Below are 19879 nucleotides of genomic sequence, written 5' to 3'. Positions count from 1 at the left end.
TCTTCCCAGAAATATCCAAATGCTTTATTTTCTGCAAATGCTGCCCCAATTCAGCCATAAAAATATCTAGGTTCATTGTTTTGCTAATCCCCTATTTGTTTTGCTCCTTTAGAGAGATGTATTTGATAAACATCTAAAACTTAGTATTGTACTTAAAAAACCCTGAAACTATGGCCATCTGCAGGAAAGCAATTGTAAACCACCTTAGAGTTGGCACGTGCTGCACATACTTGGATCCCGAATACGTGTCGAGTAACAATGGAACATACGTGTAGTGAGCAGAGAAAAAAAAACTAATGCAAAATTCCAGCTTAAAGGTGATAAGCAGACAGGAAGATTATAAAACGGATGCCAGGAAATTTTGTTAAGGCTGCAATCTTCCAACCTGTTAAAATAACTTGGTAACATATTCTAACTTGTAAAATACGGCTTTGGGGAAATAGAGTGAATGTCCTTACCTCTCTAAGATGTATGTTTTCCTTCTCTTTCTGGTCTAAAATCACTTCTAAGTGGCTGACTTGAGACTCAGCCTCTGCCATCCGCCGTGTCCGTTCATTGTCATCCTCGAGACTTTTAGAAGGCAAACCTTTACTTTGCAACATCTCAAGAAGCTTTTTAATCGACTCATCTCGGGCGTTGAGGGTCTGTTTCTGTGTTTCAATTCTCAGCTCCATTTCCTCCAAGGTCTTCCTTAAAAGGAACAGCTCCTTAGCTTGTCTGTCATGCTCAGCCTGGAGCCGCCGGAAGTTCTCCTCAGTCAGCTCAATGGTGAAGTGCTCAGCTCCACGGCTGCCACTCTCTTGCTGCAGGAGGTGATTGAGGTCTCTCTGGGTCCGAAGCTCATCTTGAAGGGCTTGGATTGTCAACTGCAGGTGCTGTGATGAGACAGATGGAGCAGGAGAGGAGAAAGAAGGGGAAAAAGTCAATGGAGATGCCAAGTGCTATTTGTTACTACCACACCATGAAGATGGGATGTTAATCATGAGGTAGGTCCAGAGGGCCAGCCGTGAAGTCCTCCAGGGTGACTTCAGAAGCATGGGACAGCACATGGAGAGGGGGAAATTAATTCAATGATGCTTTCTGAATGTCTTAGGAGAAGAGAAATGTACACATACACAGAAACAATATATTAGTGTCAGTCACGAGGGAAATTATACATCTACAGAGTTTCAGTTGAGGAAGTGGAAAGGATTAGAAGGGAAAGTCTCACAAACACACCTTCTTTACACCCGTAATGCTCCAGACTCAGTATTCCTTGTTTCCTAAGGTGTTCTTTATTCTACTATCCATTTTTCCCATGATAAATGCATTTCCATTTAAAAAAAATGAAAATAATAGCATCCACTACAAGTAGACACAAACGAAGACTTTATTTTTTACAAATAAAGCTGTGAACAGGTTTAGTAAACAGGATTACTGCATCTGCAAGCAAAAGGGAACAAATGCAGACAGGGACGGACACAAACACAAGGAGGTGAGGCTGTGCAGAACAAAACAAACAAGCCGCAAAGAGTGGACAAACCTTGGTTCTTCTGGCATCCAGTAACTGAACAGCGTGGGAAATGGAGAAAAAAAAAAAAAAAGAAAATGAAGCAAAAAATCAACACAAAGAAAAGTCCAGTGCAAGCCAAGGATATTTAACAGAAATAATCAACATAAAGTACCTTCACAGAGAAAAAAAAAGAAAAAAGAAAAACAATTTCTTATTACAGCAAAGATCCATAAGCTACACAAAATCTATAGCACTGCTGTTTGATAAATATGATCAAAAGAAAAAAAAGAAGAAGAAGAAGAAAGTGAGATTAATTCCACCTTTTGTTTTCCTAAATCTCACTGACCCAGGAACCCAAAGTCTTCAGTATACTACCAGGAAAGAAAGCACAACACTCCAGAAGTACCCACATATTATTCCAAGTCACCATTTGAACCAAAATCAGAGTGAAAACACCAAAGAAACAAAATAGTTACCGGTTATGAGAAAAGAAACAGTTGCATGAGGACAGTTGGTGAATTCTGCAACACCTTCCCCACAGGGCCAACCCTCAGGCTGGTCAGAATAGGCAGCCATAAGCTTGAAGGCATTTTTGTCCTAGGAACAAACCAGGACACTTCGAAATTCAATCACCAGCCAGTAGACCAGACACAACGCTAAGCAAGGGAATCAAAATGAGCACAGGGCATAGCTCCTGCCCCCAGGTACCTCACAGTACTGTAAGCCATAAATAATACTATGTCTAAGTTATATAAATATTAGAGCAGTCCACATTTCAAAATCTTTCTGAATTCCTAAAGCTGGCATCCAGAGGTGGTGAGATCTTTCTGAGTGTGGTCTATGCCCAGAGATTAGCACTGAGTATTGCAACACCTTGATTAAACTATTTGTGGATCTATTTCATCTTTCCATTTAAGAACACCCATTGAGACATTCCCAGAGCACAAAGAACAAGTATTCTCTTTCTCATCCATGTGCCACAGTGCCTCAAAGGACAGTGACTGGGAGTGAGCAGCTGGTATGTATTTAATGATGGTAATTATGAATTTTATAAACAAAATTCACTCCTGTAAAGTGTAAAATTCAGTGGTTTTTGGTATTCACAGAGTTGTGCAACCATCCACACAATACATTTTAGAACAGTTTCATCATTCCAAAAGAAGGTGCAGGACACAAAATTAATATAAAGAAATCTGTTGTGGGGTGTCTGGGTGGCTCAGTTGGTTAAGCATCTGACTCTTGATTTTGGCTCAGGTCATGATCTCAGGGTCGTGAGATCAAGCCCCACATCAGGCACTGTGCTGGATGTGGAGCCTGCTTAAGATTCTCTCTCTCCCTCTCCTTTTGCCTCTCCCCCCACAGCCCTCCTCACTCTCTCTCTCTCCCCCCCCCAAAAAAAGAAAGAAATCTGTGGCATTTCTTCAGGCTAATAATGAAATAGAAGAAAGAGAAATTAAGAAAACAATCCCATTTACAATTTCACAAAGAAGAATAAAATACCTAGGAATAAATTTAACCAAGGAAGTTAAAGATCTCTACACTGAAAACTATAAGACACTGATGAAAGAAACTGAAGACAACACACAAAGAGATATTCCATGCCCATGGATTGGAAGAATTAATATTGTTTGTTTGTTTGTTTGTTTGAGAGAGGGAGAGTGAGAGAATCTTAAGCAGGCTCCACACCCAGTGTGGAGCCTGACACAGGGCTCGATCTCACAAACCTGAGATCATAACCTGAGCCAAAATCAAGAGTTGGACACTTAACTAAGCCACCCAGGCATCTCAGCATTAATATTGTTAAAATGTCCATTCTACCCATGGCAATCTAGATTCAGTGCAATCCCTATCAAAATACCAATAGTATTTTTTCTCAGAACTAGAACAAATTATTCAAAATTTGTGTGGAATCACAAAAGACCCCAAAAAGCCAAAACAATCTTGAAAAAGATGAACAAAACTGGAAGTAACACAATCCCAGATGTCAAGATATACTATAATAATCAAAATAGTATGGTACTGGCATAAAATTAGCCATATAGATCAACTGAACAGGATAGAAAGTTCAGAAATAAACCCATGCTTATATGGTCAACTAATCTTTGACAAAGGAGGCAAGAATTTAAAAGGGGGAAAAAACAGACTCTTCAATAAGTGGTGTTGGCAAAATTGGACATCTACATGCAAAAGGATTAAATTGAAGAACCTCCATACTGTTTCCCATAGTGGTCGCACCAATTTACCTTCCCACCAACAGAGTAGAAGAATTCCCTTTTCTCCATATCCTCAACAACACTTGTTATTTTTTTCATCTTTTTGATAATAGCCAGTCTGACAGGTGTGAGGTGATATCTCAACGTGGTTTTGATTTGCATTTCCCTGACAATCAGCAATGTTGAGCATCTTTTCATGTGCTATTGACCATCTGTATGTCTTCCTTAGAAAAATGTTTATTCATGTCCTCTGCCCATTTTTCAATCAGGTTGTTTTTTTGCTAGTAATTTATGTAAGTTATTTATATATTTTGATATTAACCCCCTATCAGATATATGATTTGAAAATATTTTCTCTCATGCAGTAGGTTGCCTTTTCATTTTGTTGCTGGTCTTTTTTGCTGTGAAAAGCTTTCTATTGTGATGTAATCCCATTTGTTTATTTAAGCTTTTATTGCCCTTGCTGGAGGAGACTGACTGGAAAAATATTGCTAAGACTGATGTCAAAGAGCTTATTGCCTATGTTTTCTTCTAAGAGTTCTATGATTTTAGGCCTTACATTCAAGTCTTTAATCCATTTTGAATTTATTTTTATATATGGTGTAAGATAGTGGTCTAGTTTCACTCTAGCATGTAGCTGTCCAGTTTTCCCAGCATCATTTATTGAAGAGTCTGGTCTCTTTCCCATTTTATATTCTTGCCTCCTCTGGAATAGATTAGCTGACCATATATGTGAGAGTTTATTTCTGGACTCTATTCTCTTCCATTAATCTATGTGTCTGTTGGGGCGCCTGGGTGGCTCAGTCGTTAAGCGTCTGCCTTCGGCTCAGGTCATGATCCCAGGATCCTGGGATCGAGCCCCGCATCGGGCTCCCTGCTCAGCTGGGAGTCTGCTTCTCCCTCTCCCCCTGCTTGTGTTCCCTCTTTTGCTGTGTCTCTCTCTGTCAAATAAATAAATAAAAATTAATAAAATCTATGTGTCTGTTTCCATGTCAGTACCATATAGTTTTAATTACTATAGCTTTGCAGTATAGCTTGAAACCAGGAAGTATGATACCTCCTGCTTTGTTCTTTCTCAAGACTCTTTTGGCTAATTGGGGTCTTCTGTGCTTCCACACAAATTTTAGGATTCTTTGCTCTAGTTCTGTGAAAAATGTCATTGGTATTGTGATGGAGATTGCACTGAATCTGTAGATTGCTCTGGGTATGGACATTTGAACAATATTAATTTTTTTTTCTTTTTTTCTTTTTTTTTTTTTAAAGATTTTATTTATTTATTTGAGAGAGAGAATGAGAGACAGAGAGCATGAGAGGGAGGAGGGTCAGAGGGAGAAGCAGGCTCCCCGCCAAGCAGGGAGCCCGATGCGGGACTCGATCCCGGGACTCCAGGATCATGACCTGAGCCGAAGGCAGTCGCTCAACCAACTGAGCCACCCAGGTGCCCCTGAACAATATTAATTTAACAATATTAATTCTTCCAATCCATGAGCATGGCATATCTTTCCATTTGCTGGTGTCATCTCAAATATCTTTCATTAATGTCTTACAGTTTTCAGAGTACAGGACTTTCACCTCCTTGATTAAATTTATTCCTAGATATTTTATTATTTTTGATGCAATTATAAATGGAATTATTCTCTTAATTTCTCTTTCTGATAGATTATTAGTATATAGAAAAGCAACTGATTTCTGCATGTTAATTTTGTATCCTGCAACTTTACTGAATTCATTTGTTAGTTCTAATGGGTTTTTCTTTTTTTCTACATATAATATCATGTCATCTGCAAATGGTGACAGTTTTACCCCCTCCTTACCAATTTGGATGCCTTTATTTCTTTTTCTTGCCTAATTATTGTGGCTAGGAGTTCTAATAATATGTTGAATAAAAGTGGCAAGAGTGGGCATCCTTGCATAAGCCCTGACAATTGTCTTCTTTCTTTTTTGCAATGAAAGTGCCTGACTTAAGATCTGATTGCCAAGGCACCCACTTTAAAGAGGCATCCACTTCAATGATGGCTACCTTGAATAAACACATTATCAACCACATGACTAGGTAAGAGACAGACTGCCTGCCCCAACTGAGTCTCCTTTGTTTTAGAGATCTTGATTGATTTCAATCACCGACGTTTTGAGCCACTTGTTTCTTCTCTTCCCACACTTTAAATCTTTCCTCTTATGTTTTAAATTCACCAATAAAGAATGAGCCCACAAAACCCTAGGCCCCCACCCTTGACCCCAATAAAAGCAGAACCAGACCCATGCACTCTCTACTGATGACCTCACTGTATGGCCCCAACTCTGCTGTGCAATTTCTAGGTTCTTTAAATGATAAACCTCTATTTTTTTTCAAAGTTTCTTGATGGTTATTGCTGGAGGGCATCTTGCAGTCATACTAAGAACCACAAGGGTTAATCCAATGACAATACTGGTTTTTGATAGACTGAGACTAGCACAAAACAGATTTATGAGATGATCTAGGTTTATTTGGAAACAAACATGAATTGGGATGATCAGACTGGGAATCATCCTTTCTGAGAGTGACCAAAACTGATTGGTTTTCTTATGTGGTTCACAGACTGGCCAAAAGGGAATTCCAAGGAAAAACTGCCAAAATGCTTTGAGCAGAGACAGCAACATTGGAAGACAGCTCTGTAAGGGGTTGGATGGGCAAGTTGCCTATCACTCTGATCTTCTGTTTCCACACCTGCAAAATGGGGATAATCATAATGCTTATCTCATAGAGTTCCTGTGAAGAATAACTAAGATAATGCATCAAGGGCCAGGTTTGAGAGTGAAGGAAAAGAAGAAGTTTGGTAGAAAGGAAGGAAGAAGGAAAGAAAGTAGAAGAGAAGAATAAGAGGGAAGGAAGAAGAAAGAAGGGAGAGAGAAATGTAGGGAAAATTGGTCCATTTATCCATTCAATATACATTTACCCAGTATCTCCCTCATACTCATGAAATATAAAACGAAAGAAAGAAAGCAAGAAAGAAAGAAAGATCCATGTTCATGGTCCATGTAGATAAGTAAACTGATAGTAACTTTACTGTGTTATGAGGGTTATAACAGAGGTCATAGCCAGGTGGCTAGAAATTCATAGCAGATGTCACCCAGGCTGGAGACATGGGAAAACATCCTAAAGAGCCACCACTGAGCTGCATCTTGAAGAGCAATTGAGAGCCAGCCCCATGAAGAATGATGGAAAGAGAAGAGAAAGTATAAAAACCCAGAAGCAAAGACAGACCAGACCTATTAAGGAACAGTAATAGCAAAAATCTGGATTGTGTTTACCACATGCCACACAATGTTCTAAGCTTTTTTAATCCTCACAATCACCCTGTGAGGTAGCCACTGTTTAAGATCTCCATTTAATGGATGAGAAAATGGAGATGCAAAGTGGTTGAGTAACTTGCTCCAGGTCATCCACCTCGGTAAGTGGCCCAGCCAGATGTTCATCCAGGCTGTCTGATACCAACTCCCCTACTCAAACCATTATACCATCTAGCCTCCGAATTGGCACAACTACTTCAGGATTCTGGAAAAAAAGAATGCAGGGCAGGGGGTAAAAATTGTGAGAGGAGATCGGCAGGCAGTTACGACAGTTATAGCAATTCTTATAATTTAAATTTAGCCATCTAGGCTGTTCCTCATTCAGAGGTTGTCATGATAGATGCTTCCAGGTTGTATATTTATTAATAAGCAAAATCTACTTTCTAGGTAGCCATTTTATTAGTAGCTAAATGACTTCAGCATGACCAAACACAATCTGATAATCAACCTAAAATTTAGTTTTCAAAACTTTCTCAAATTCATGTGTCATTTAGTTTTCATTCTCTTTTAAAATATTTAAAATTAAGCATAGATCTGTTCCTGAAAAGGAATTCTTGAGCAAAAGGCATGTACCTTAAAGAGTCCTGATCATCTTTCTGCATCATATACTGGAGGATGGGGAGGAGATCTGAAGGAACCTCTCCATCTATCTGTCTGTCCTCCCTCACCATTCTACTTTTAAGAAATTCAAATCCATCAAGTTTCAAAATTCATTTACCAGATAGCCATTTCTAGTTAGATATTTAACACAGGCAATTTCTATTTTAAAATATAAAACCACTTGTAATAAATGATCTACTGAAAAGAATATCCTCTCTGTGTCTCAGTTTCCTCATTTGTAAAAGGGGGAAGGACAGTAATAATTCCTAACACATAAGATTGTTAGATTGTTGTGAAAATTAAATGAGTTAATACATATCTAGCTGTAGAAAGTTCCAAGTACAGAGTAATCACTTATATCAGTCAGGATAGGCTGCCTTGACAACAGCAAAAAAAAAAAAAAAAAAAAAAACCCATATTCTGAAAGACATAATCCACTTGACACACTGATGACATGGAATCAGAACTCTTAGAGCTCAAAGAGACCTTAAAGGTTAGCCTGTTAAACTCATTTTACAAATGAGAAAATCAGATCACACAGGTTAAATGACAGACCAAAAGATTGATCCCATTGCCAAAGCCAGGGTTTCAATTTCTGGGAACATGGAATCTTGGTTTCTAGGATCCTGAACTCCATCCTTATATAAATTCTAGTAACTCTAAGAGTAGACCAAAAGGGGGTGTCTCTCTACTTAACAACTTAGGAAATGGCAGTGGTACCTCCTACGGGGAGGCTGAGAAATAACCTAAATCATTTCACTTACTCAGTGGGTCCCACCAAATAGTTAAATAGCATGGGACACTCCAAGATTAATATACTGAGACTTCCTTTCTACATCTTTGAAATTAGACTGTTAGCTAATTAAAATTAGCTATTAGAGTACAAGCTCAATAAAAACTAGCTCTAAAAGATTCAGATACAATACAAATGAAATCTCTAGCAAAGCCAAACAACTTCTCTAAGGGCCAAAAAGTAAGAAAAACAAGGCACAGTTTTCAATTCTGCCCTTCCTAGGTTATTGCTGGTTATTGCTTCCTAGGTTATTGCTGGTAGTACTTTGAGCCGTTCCTTCAGATTGAATCACCTCCCCCTTCTCAACCATGAAAGTACATTTCTTTTAAGGCAGTCACCCAAAACCTACTGAATCAATAGTCAAGAGCATTCACTTCAGTATGTTACCTACATCAGGTACCCACCTACAAACCAACAACCTATAAGGTTGTATTCTAGGGCCATCTCTTTGGAAACTCCCAGTCATCGTTGTGGTCTCAGCTTCCCAAAGCCTCAACCCCTCTTTGTGTGACTTCCATTCTACTGCATATCTGGAGAGGGAAGCCCTTCCAATGTCCACCTGCATTGGGAAAAACATCACCAGGTGATCCAAACTCATACCTGGGTCCCAGTCATACTGCTGTCAACTTAGTACTTAATGGCACAAGGGCAACAGGTGGCAAAACCACTAATTCCCTTTAAGTACAAAAATGAGTCTGTGAATGGATGGGCATTCAGAAAGCTTTTTACTCCCTACCCTAATTCTGGGATCATTCTCCAGTTGTTCTCAAAGAATCAAAGCTCAAAAGGCAAATCCCTTCTCCACAGCCTTCCACTGAGGACACCACGGAGAGAAGCAAAGCAGGTGTCACAATGACATCCGGACTACTCTTCATAGTCACTCTGCTAGGAGTGCAAAGAGAATGCATTGTGATCCTGACACCTGGCCTTCAACCCAGTTCTTTTTTAACCTTTTCCCCTTGATATTTAATTGCATACTTTGAAATGTGCCCTGGACAGCAAGACTATCCCCATCTCCAGTCCACAAAAGGAAAACAAAAGTTTAAAATCATTGGTCCGTCCTTTAAAAAAAAAACCAGGTAAACAGAATGGGAGCTTAAAAAGATTAGTCTGTCCAATTGATTCCAAGTCTCAGACAATCAAGGAAGTCATAATGACTTCTGTTTCCGGCATTATGGCAGGCTATGTTTTTCTAATAAGCCCTCCCACTACACAACAGCTAGATAAAAGCAAATATATCTTTCAAAGCATTGCTGTGCTTACAAGAAAGTAAGGAAAATCTCCAAGAAAGAGAAAGATTGATAGAAGGAAAGTGAGCTTTTCAAGGGCACATTCTGGGCCAAATTTGCATTATACCCCCAAATCTAGCACATAATAGGTATTCAATTAACAGTGAAATATGGACAGAAAGATGAGAGGACCAGAAGGGAAATTGTCTCACCAGATGGTCGGCACAGGAACACTGTGAGAGCGAATAGGTTTCCATTCCTCTTTGCTTTGCTGTACTTAGACTAGGGGTGGGAGAGTGTGGGGTGGGTGGGGAGGGAAGGGGTGTCCTTGACCTCAGATTACTCTGTCCTGTTCTTTCCTCCAAAACTCAAAATGCCTCACGTCCACCAACTCACTCATCTGACAAGACTGCTCTGATGCTGCCAGCACTATGTCCACTTCACAAGAGGATAAATTGGGCTGGCTTAAGGGATTTGACTGCAATCACATTGTTAGCAGATATGGGCCAGTGTCTAAAACTGAGGTTTCCTCCAGCCAATTCTAAAGTCGCCCCTGCTATAAAAAATATAGAGAACTTCATTTTGCACAACTCTTACAAGCTCCCATAGTCACTTAATCTTGAGAAAAAAAAAAGTAGACAATAAAAATATGAGAAACTAAGCCATACTTGCGTTTATATGCAAAGGGGGGGGTGGAATATACGTTGCCTTAGCCAACATTCAGAAGAATGACTTCCAATAGCTACTGGAGTCAGAATCTAATCCAGATTTCAGAATGTCTAAAACACAAAAAGGTAAATAGAATGAAAATATAATTATATATGTATGATGTGCATGGAACACACAATTATTTAAATAGGGACTAGCCAGATGTTTAGAATCTACTGTGTCTTATCCCCAAACATGGAAAATATGAGTTCCTGGCAAATTTGAAAAAATTTGTGACCTTAAGCTCTTTTCCACACTATGGGGAAAAAACAAAAAAAAATGATAAAGTTTTGTACTATAAAGCAGTTTAAGGTTTCATTGCTATGAAAACCATCTCTTAGCTATATAAAAATATGAACTGGCTTATATCCAAAAGTCTTGAACTTTTTTTTAATAAATCCATACTCCTTCTCAAGCAAGGGCTTAACATAACTCTTTCAAAGAAAACAGAATCTCTTTGCAGACAACTTGGCCTGCTCTGCTTCTCCTGTGACTTTATTTTCCTATTTATCATTTTTGAGTTTGTCTCTAATCAAATTTTAGGGTAGGTTCTATGATCCCTGTTTCCATAATCCCATGTGCAGGATGTACAGCACTCCTCATGGCTTCAAACCTTCCACAGACCGTGTCATGTGTGTGAAAAGACAAACAGCAGACGCTGGTTAAAAACATGTGGTCCCAGTGTGCTATGGAAGAGTTGCTCTACTTGAGAAAGGTATAAAAAGATTAATATTTAGACATATGGTCCTAGGCTTTCTCCTTTAGTGTAGACAGAATAAGCACATACAGCTAATAGAGAATAATATTGATAGGCAATTTTTAAAAGCACCAATGCACCAGGATCCTGGGATCCCCACACAGAGACATCAGTGATAACTGCAGAACCCACTTTGGTCGATAACGTGACATTTTGCCAAGATACATAACACTAGGAAGAGTATACATGGAAAAGACCTCTTGGCAGTTGCTTTTGTAAACAAGGAGTTCTGGTTCTCATTACAGAACAGTACTATTAGGTGGCACAATATTGGAATATTGTACTGAGCTAAGAGCTAAGGATATATGTTCTAATTCCAGCTTTGCTACTAACCAATTATATAATCTGGGGGAAATCAGTAAATTTGTCTGGGCTTCCAAGAACAGTGGTGATGAGCTGGGTTTTGAATCCTGGATCTACCTATTATAGCCTATGTCACCTTGGACAAATTACTTAAGTACTTTGAGCATTGACTTATTCATCCATAAACAGGAAATAGTAATTGTAACTAATGTACAGCGTTCACACAAAGACCACATGAGATGTTCCTCATGTAAGTGAACAGGTTTCCATAAAGCATAAAGCACCGGGCCTGGCACATAATGAATGCTCAGTAAATGTTCACTGTTACTATTGACACAGTGGTGGTGGCTAGAGGCCCAGAATTAAAATTTCTCTCCTTCCTCCCATTTGGGCAGGGAAAAGAAATGAGTATAATGTACATAGATTTTTGATCATCAAATAAATGCAACAGTGGGAAGCAAAATGCTAAGCACTTTGGCATTTTTTAAATAAGGGAAACAGGAAACAGTTGTTTTAAGACCAACTTAAAGATGGTTAAAATTGATTTCCCATTAACTGGTCTATAAATAACTCTAAAAGGGGCTCTCGGGAATAACAACATTTCTGTTTTAAAAGTTAGGGTTTTTTCCCTACTAGTAGGTAGTAATACATAAGCAACTATAGGACAGGGGCATCCCCTGCTGTTGACACCACTCAACCTATTATAGGAATGAATGAATGAATGACTGAATGAATGAGTGAATGAATGAATAAAAAAACAAGTTTAAGAAATATTGATTTTTTTAAACGTGTCTACAGAAGCAACCGAAAACATATCATCATGGAAACAATGGTTAAAATTGGAACTTTTCTATTATTAATAGCCACACACAATTAGAGGATAGTTTTTTTCATTTTAATTGCTTAGCAAATCTTTAATATAAATGCCATTTTAATATCTTGATTATAATTTCCTTCTCTGTCATCTCTTCACCCCACAACATGTTTATTTAACAAAATTGCTAACCATCTAAATATTTTTAAAACAGGTAAGCGGTTTTACTTAAATAATTATCATTTCAAATAGCTGAGTGGCGTGCACTGAGCTACTAATTTTTCCCTACTCTGAGCCACACGGTTCCCTCAGCCAAACTGTAGTCCTTTCTATTCAAAATTTTCATGAGGAGAGATTTTTCCTAAATACTTTACTCTCCTGCTTCTCTCTGCTTCTTGTGTCACTCCTGGGAAGGGGGATAACTGACCTCCACAAAATTCAGAATGTGGTCCTTGGAACAGCAGCATCAGCATCTTATAAGAAAGGTAGAATCTCAGGCCTCACCTCAGCCCTGCAGTATCAGAATCTGCATTTTTTAACAAGACCACAGGTAATCTGAAGCACATTAAGGTTTGAGAAGCACTTCTCTAAACTTCAAAAAAAAAAAAAATTTCAGCCTTACTACTGCTTTACGAAATGATTATTTGGTAATAGAAAGGTGGGGAAGGAAAACATCATGAAAAGAATACTGTGGTATAGCCCTAAGAAGTATATTGAAAACTTAGTTTGTGTGATTCATAAAATCTGAGTAAACTATGAGTAGTGCTCCCCAATATAAGACATTACTAGATAAAGCAGACAAAGCGGGATTTGTTCATTCATTCAACCATTATTGAGCTATGTGCTATTTGACAGACATACATACTAAGTGTCCTCTCCAAGTCAAAAAAGAAATCCTGCCAGCTTAAATATAAATAAACATTATATATGTAATATATCTAATTATATATTATAAATAATATATATTGCTATATATACTGTTTATTTTTAAGAGATACATAATATCTGAATTGTAATTCTGTACTGTTATTTACTATTATTATTCAAAAGGATCTAAGGGAAACTTTCAAGAGTCCATCTGAAATGACAGAACCAGGCTTTATAATTAACTGTTTTATTCATTTTTAGTTTTAAATAGCATTTCTGTATGCATGTCTATGCTCTTGGTGGAATTTTATTTATTTTTCTATTAAAGATTTTTTTAAAAGATTTTATTTATTTATTTGACAGAGACAGAGAGAGCAGGAACACAAGCAGGGGGAGTGGGAGAGGGAGAAGCAGGCTTCCCGCTGAGCAGGGAGCCCGATGTGGGACTCAATCCCAGGACTCTGGGAGACCCCCCACTGAGCAGGGAGCCCGATGTGGGACTCGATCCCAGGACTCCAGGATCATGACCTGAGCTGAAGGCAGTCGCTTAACCAACTGAGCCACCCAGGCGCCCCTTTTGGTGGAATTTTAAATGACTGGGGAAACCATGAGGAGTCTGAGATGAATCTTCTTTTTCATATTATAACTTGAACAATATAGGGAACTTGAACACTATAGAGAAAATGTGAATATACTGCTTCCTAAGTAGCCTAATCACTCGAATTCTCTAAGTATTTCCATTTTATCAGTGCACTAGAATCAAAAGTCTGGACCTTCATTTCTTTCTCTGGTGTGAAGGTGAGATACTTACTGTATCCAGACAATGTCTATGGTCTTTAATATTTTACATATAATATAAATATATATGTAAAAAGTATGTGTGTATGTGTGTGCGTGCATAGAGAGAGAGAGAGAGAGAATGAATGAATATTCTATAACCCACAAACAAAAAATGGCCAACATACCATAGGAAAGTAGTATGACTAGACAAGGAAAAAAAACTAGAAAAAAATACATCATAATGATCATTGCTAGGGAGAGGGGGATGGGGAATGACTGCTAAAGAATATGAGATTTCTTTAGGAAGTGATGAAAGTGTTTTAAATGTATATACTAAAAATCACTCAATTGCACACTTTTAAAGGGTGAATTTTATGACACATGAGTTATACCTCAGTCAAGCTATTAAAAGTGATAGAAGGTGGGAGCATGAAAGATGCTTTTCTTGGGGCACCTGGGTGGTTCAGTCAATTAAGCATCTGACTCTTGATTTCGGCTCAGGTCATGATCTCGGGGTCATGGGATCAAGCCCCGTGTCAGGCTTCACACTCAGTGAAGAGCTGCCTTGGGATTCTCTCCCTCTTTCTGCCCCTCTGCTCCTCTCCCAACTCATGCTCGCTTGCCCCCTCTCTCTCTCTCTCTCTAAAATAAATAAATAAACCTTTTAAAAAATCTCACTAAAAAAAATGCCTTTCTTTGTATTTCCCATTTTCATTTAGCAAATATTTTTTCCAAGAATAATTTTTGAATGCCTACTGCTATAGACTAAATGTTTATGTCTCCCCAAAATTCATATGTTGAAACCCAGTCCCCACTGTGATGGTATTTGAAGGTGGTACCTTTAAGAGGTGATTAAGTCATGAGAGTGGAGACCTCAGGAATGGGAATGATGCTCTTATTAAAGAAACCCCAGAGAACTGTCTTGACCCTTCCACCATGAGGACACAGTGAGAAAACAGCTCTCTATGAGCTAGGAAGTAGGCCCTCATTAGACACCAAATCTGCCAGCACCTTGATCTTGGACTCCAGACTCCAGAATTGTGAGAAATAAATGTTGGTTGTTTATAAGCCAGGCAAGCTATGGTATTTTTTTATAGCAGCCTTAATGGACTAAAACACAGGCCATATACTCATCACTGCTAGGCTAGTTAATATTCTTTGAGTTGCAAGCAAGAGAAATTGACTTGACCTGTCTTAAGCCAAAAAAAAAAAAAAAAGAAGATATCAGTATCTCCCTGTATCAAAGCAGCAATTGTAAAAAACAAAACCCAGGGAAAGAAGGAAGCAGGACACAGCAGGAACCTTTGTGAAAGGTTTGTAACTTGGTTTCAACAACTCCTTGATCAAAACTGTAAAGACCCAGGACAGAAGATAGAACTGTCCTGGCATGAGCCAGGTATCAACCATGAATCAATCAGTTGTGGCAGCTGACGCTGCCCACCAGGAACCACTCCAAGGGGAAGGAGATTTCTTTAAAGGTGAATAGAGATCCTAAGAAGAATCTACTACAATTGCTGTTGTAATTAAAGATTTTAAAAGAAGCAACATATGAAAAATATAAAAGTGCTATGCTATGGTTATGTTTATTCAGGGTAATGGATTCCAAAAGAGCAATATATTCAAGACTCAGGTGAAAGACATAACCATGCAAGTTCAAGTTTCTGATATCCAGCAACAAATACTGGAAATTTTAAAGAGAATTAGAGATTAACAAGACTTTGGAACTAAAAAAATAATTAATTTGATAGTGAAAGTCCTAAATATTTTATTGAGAATAATACCTCCAATTGAAAACCCTCTCTTTGGTGTCAGAGGCCTTGGGCTGATCTCCAGCTTGATCACTCAGTAGCTGTGGGATTGATCTGATCACACACTAGCTGCAGGTTCCCACAGCCTTGGGAGGGCTGTATGACACTAACAGGTTACTTCTGTTTTCTAGGTCTCAGTTTCCAGCTCTTTTAAAAGCTGCTAAAAATACAAACATCTCACAAAACCACGATAAGATTAAACAGATAATACATATCAGATACTTAGCAAGTCCCACTTCAGCCCACAGGAAGCCATCATTTTTAAAAGCCACTGTTACGAATATACAAACCCAGATTGCAAACCCTCCCAAAACGCAATGGAAAGAAATGAAAGTAGAGTAGGGGAAAAAAAGTAAAATTATGTTTGCCTGTATCATATATAAAAAAAATCCTTTAACCCAGAGGAACTTGGCCACTTTGGATGTTAACCTTTTAATAGCAAATAAAATACTTTAAAAGAACCACCCACGATTTTCCACAAGCTGGTATATGCATTTTAAAGACACAGCAAATATTGAACAACAGAAATCACTGAATGTTGGTGATGAAAGGGATCAGAAAGATAATCATCTTTGCTACTTTTTACAGGAGGATAAACTTAGGCCCAAAGAGGGGGACCTCTTGTCACCTGAAGCCACAGCAGAGAGGGCAGCACTGCTAGTTATAAAACCCAGACACCAAACTCTTACCACACTGCTGTGTCCGGGTCTTCCCCTTCTAGCCCCATGCACCAGGTTTTTTTTGTTTTGTTTTGTTTTGTTTGGTCACTGAACTGCAAAAGGATTCTGTTACCACATAATTAGTGTCAGGGTATGTGTAACAGCTGCCACGAGCCAGATTTCCACACTGGAGTCAAACATCTTTGGCCCAGACACATCTCTTCCACCACACACCACCGATGGTACAGCTGCTATGACCACAGTCCATACCCCAGCAGCTCCAAGATCTCAGGGGTTGGAACAAATGATTAATTCCAACCAAGATGAAGTAACTCTTCTCTCTGAAAGGACTTCTTAAAGAACACCTTTAGCAAATTTTGAAAGATTTAGCATTCTTCCACCTGAGAGCTTAAAGACTTTGCAAAGGGTTAAGAGGAATTTCCCCCCCCCAAAAAAGTATGTGGGATAAATGTCCAGAATGAAGGGGGCCACTCAGAAACCTGGAAAAGATAATGATACGTCTCAGGAGATCCATGCTATTGTTGGGCAAGCCAAAGCAAAAACCAGAAAGAAGGAACAGTTCTTTTGCAGATACCATCACTGGAAGAACATGTTATATGGCTGAGAAATAAGATCCCTTGATACCAATCCTCAATAATATCAATTTGAGATTATTTTTATTTTATCTGGATAATTTTGTAATATATTATTAAGAATAAGAGTTTTCCTTAGCGAAGACTCAGAAACCCATATATGCATTCATGAGCATATAGATACATTTCATATGCCTTAAGATTCTTTCTCAAATCTTTAAACCAGTGAAAGAGAATAGAGTTTTCTCCAAAAGAACAGTAAAAAGTATATTTAAACAAGGACTGCAAACTGCTTTTTTCATCCCTGGATATTTATTTTGTTTTATAATTCATTTGAGATTTTTAAAGTCAGGAAAGGAGGGAAAAAAATGGCTTTCAAATTTGAATCTGGAACAGAGCTAACCTATCAAGTCCAACAGGGACATAAAGAAAGTATCTAAGAGCACAGACACTGCTGGTGCCCGGAACAAAAGCATTATTGAATGGAAGAAGAATTTAAATTGAAGCAAGCATTATTGAATGGAAGAAGAATTTAAATTGAAGCAAGCAAGGTATTACAATGTAATACCTTAGTAACTCTAGGTCCTACTGCCATTTTTCCTAATGAGATGAACTATTAGTCCCGGTTTACATAAATTTCAACATACCACGGCCCTCAGCAAGCTACAGGGAGGCCAACAGCCCTCTTGAGTCCTACATCTGTAACACTATTTAAAACATGATTGTCCCTCTCATCATCATTTGGGTCCTTAACTGTGGACCATACAAAACCAATGGAGACAGGGGCCCACAAAATGAATGGAGTCTTTCACTGTATCTTTGAAGGTTTTCTTTCTTTAGTTTAAAAATTCAAAGGCAAATAAGAGTGGAAAGAATTACAAACAGGCTTTATGGTTTTATAAAGGAGGAAAAAATAAACCTAGAATGAGTTTACAGTTTACAGTCTATGAAGAGTCTCCTCCCCTATTTATTCCTTTAAATAAGCTTTTCAATCACCTTTTAAAGGGGCAAAGAAAACTCTGTTATTATAGGAATTCCTAAAATACAGTATGGGAGTCTAGTTAAGAGCTGAGTCCTGTACTCAAGCAAAAATTGGTTCTACCACTATTTGTCTATACTATTTAACCCCTGGCAAATTATATGCCCTCAATTTCTTCCACTGTAAAATGAGGATGATACAATTATAGTTACGAGTAAGCTTACATATAGGAATATATACAAATATACTTATAAATAGATAGCTTATTATAGTCTATGAATTCAATAAACAACTTCTCTTAATGTTATGATTTGTATTAATAAAACCATATTATGCTGGCATATATCTTTAAAAGTTATTTAGCAACTCATTCAATGAACTCTAGGTCAGATAACATTTGCTTACTCCCTCAGAAAGAAGGTTTTTTCCTTTTTTGAAAGAAGCTTTTTTAAGGGTATGACACAATCTCCCATCAAACCCCCTATCACACAACCATTATGCTACAAAGAATTTTTTCATTTGAGGTCACTCAGAGAGTTTGGAAGTATAAACTAGTCATTCATTTCTGCCATAACCACTCCCAGGCAACATTCACTCAGCTCATAGTATCTAAGCACTTTGTTAAGGCATCAAGTATATAAGGACAGAAAAAGCATGAGACATTGTCCTTGGCCTTGGGACGTTCTTAGTCAAGAGAAAGTGACAAATGTGAAGATCAATAACACAAGAGAAAGGAATGTGAACATAAGGAAGCATGTACAATGTGCTGAGGCAGCAGAGAGGAGGGAGGCATCAATCTGGTCTGTGCACAAGCATCAACTCCACAGAGGATGCAAACTTTGAGTGGGGCCTCCCAGTTAATCTGCCATTCAAGAATGAGGATGAAATTAAGATTATCTCCAGACAGGGCTCCTGGGTGGCTCAGTTGGTTAAGCGACTGCCTTCGGCTCAGGTCATGATCCTGGAGTCCCGGGATGGAGTCCCGCATCAGGCTCCCTGCTCGGCGGGGAGTCTGCTTCTCCCTCTGACCCTCCCCCCTCTCATGTGCTCTCTCATTCTCTCTCTCTCAAATAAATAAATAAAATCTTTAAAAAAAAAAAAAAGATTATCTCCAGACAAAAACAGTTTACCACTAACATAAGCTACCTGAAATAACAGCGTGCTCATACTGGCTCATAAGAGCCAAATTTTCAGGAATTTTGAGTCAGTTGACAACATGCTGATAACTTGAATTGAGCTTGGTGGGAGTATTCACACCATGGAAATTAGCAAACATTAAAGATGACCCTTTTTTGCCCCGCAGGGAACCGGTTGTTAAACACTTACCAGTGCACTACTAACCTTAAAGATATTTCTAGAATATGTACTTCAAGAAAAAAGAAAAATGAATCTAGAAGGAAGAGTTGATATGAATGAAAGAAAGGTAAGCAAATAAATATGGTGTTGTAATTCTAAATAAGCATTAACTATATAAGACAATAATAATGATGACAACTGACTTGGAGAATCAGTTTATCCATCAGGTGATCACTGTATGTTATGGTACGATCCCAAAATCTCTGTGGCTTAAAACAATAAATGTCTGTTTCCACTCATGCTAAATATCTTTCAGGGGTTAGTTGGGGACTCTACCCATTGTAGCCCCTAAAGGACGTGACCTCAAAACCTTCCTCAACAACTACCACAGGTCACATAGTGAATTGTACACTGGCTCTTTAAGCTTCCTGTTTCTCATACGTCACAGGCCAGAGCCAGTCACATGGCCATGTCTAATTTCAAAGGAAACAGGAAAGTACAATACTACTATATCCCCAGAGGGATATAAAAATAAAAACACATTAAGATGAGAAGCAAAAGGTTAGTGTTAAAATGTTCCAAATTCATCATAGTTTTTTTTTTTATTTTCTGGTTTTGGGGGGGTTTTTTTGTTTTTAGAAAACAGAAGATAAATAGATTA

General features: G+C 38.3%; 1 protein-coding gene across 1 annotated transcript in view; it reads right to left on the bottom strand.

The window, feature by feature from the left end:
* The window catches only part of ERC2 (ELKS/RAB6-interacting/CAST family member 2), an 832212-nt gene that overhangs the window by 652753 nt on the left and 159580 nt on the right, over positions 1–19879 (bottom strand). Inside the window, exon 3 of the mRNA XM_064593283.1 lies at positions 459–875. Coding sequence (XP_064449353.1) covers positions 459–875 — 417 coding nt within the window. The remainder of the gene's footprint in view (positions 1–458; positions 876–19879) is intronic.

The sequence above is a fragment of the Mirounga angustirostris genome, unplaced genomic scaffold (genome assembly GCF_029215605.1).
Source record: "Mirounga angustirostris isolate CCGP_5_RB_7025 unplaced genomic scaffold, mMirAng1.0.hap1 SCAF_1, whole genome shotgun sequence".
Taxonomy (NCBI): Eukaryota; Metazoa; Chordata; class Mammalia; order Carnivora; family Phocidae; genus Mirounga; species Mirounga angustirostris.
Note: the sequence above shows the minus strand (reverse complement) of the source record. Positions and strands in the feature narration are given on the sequence as shown.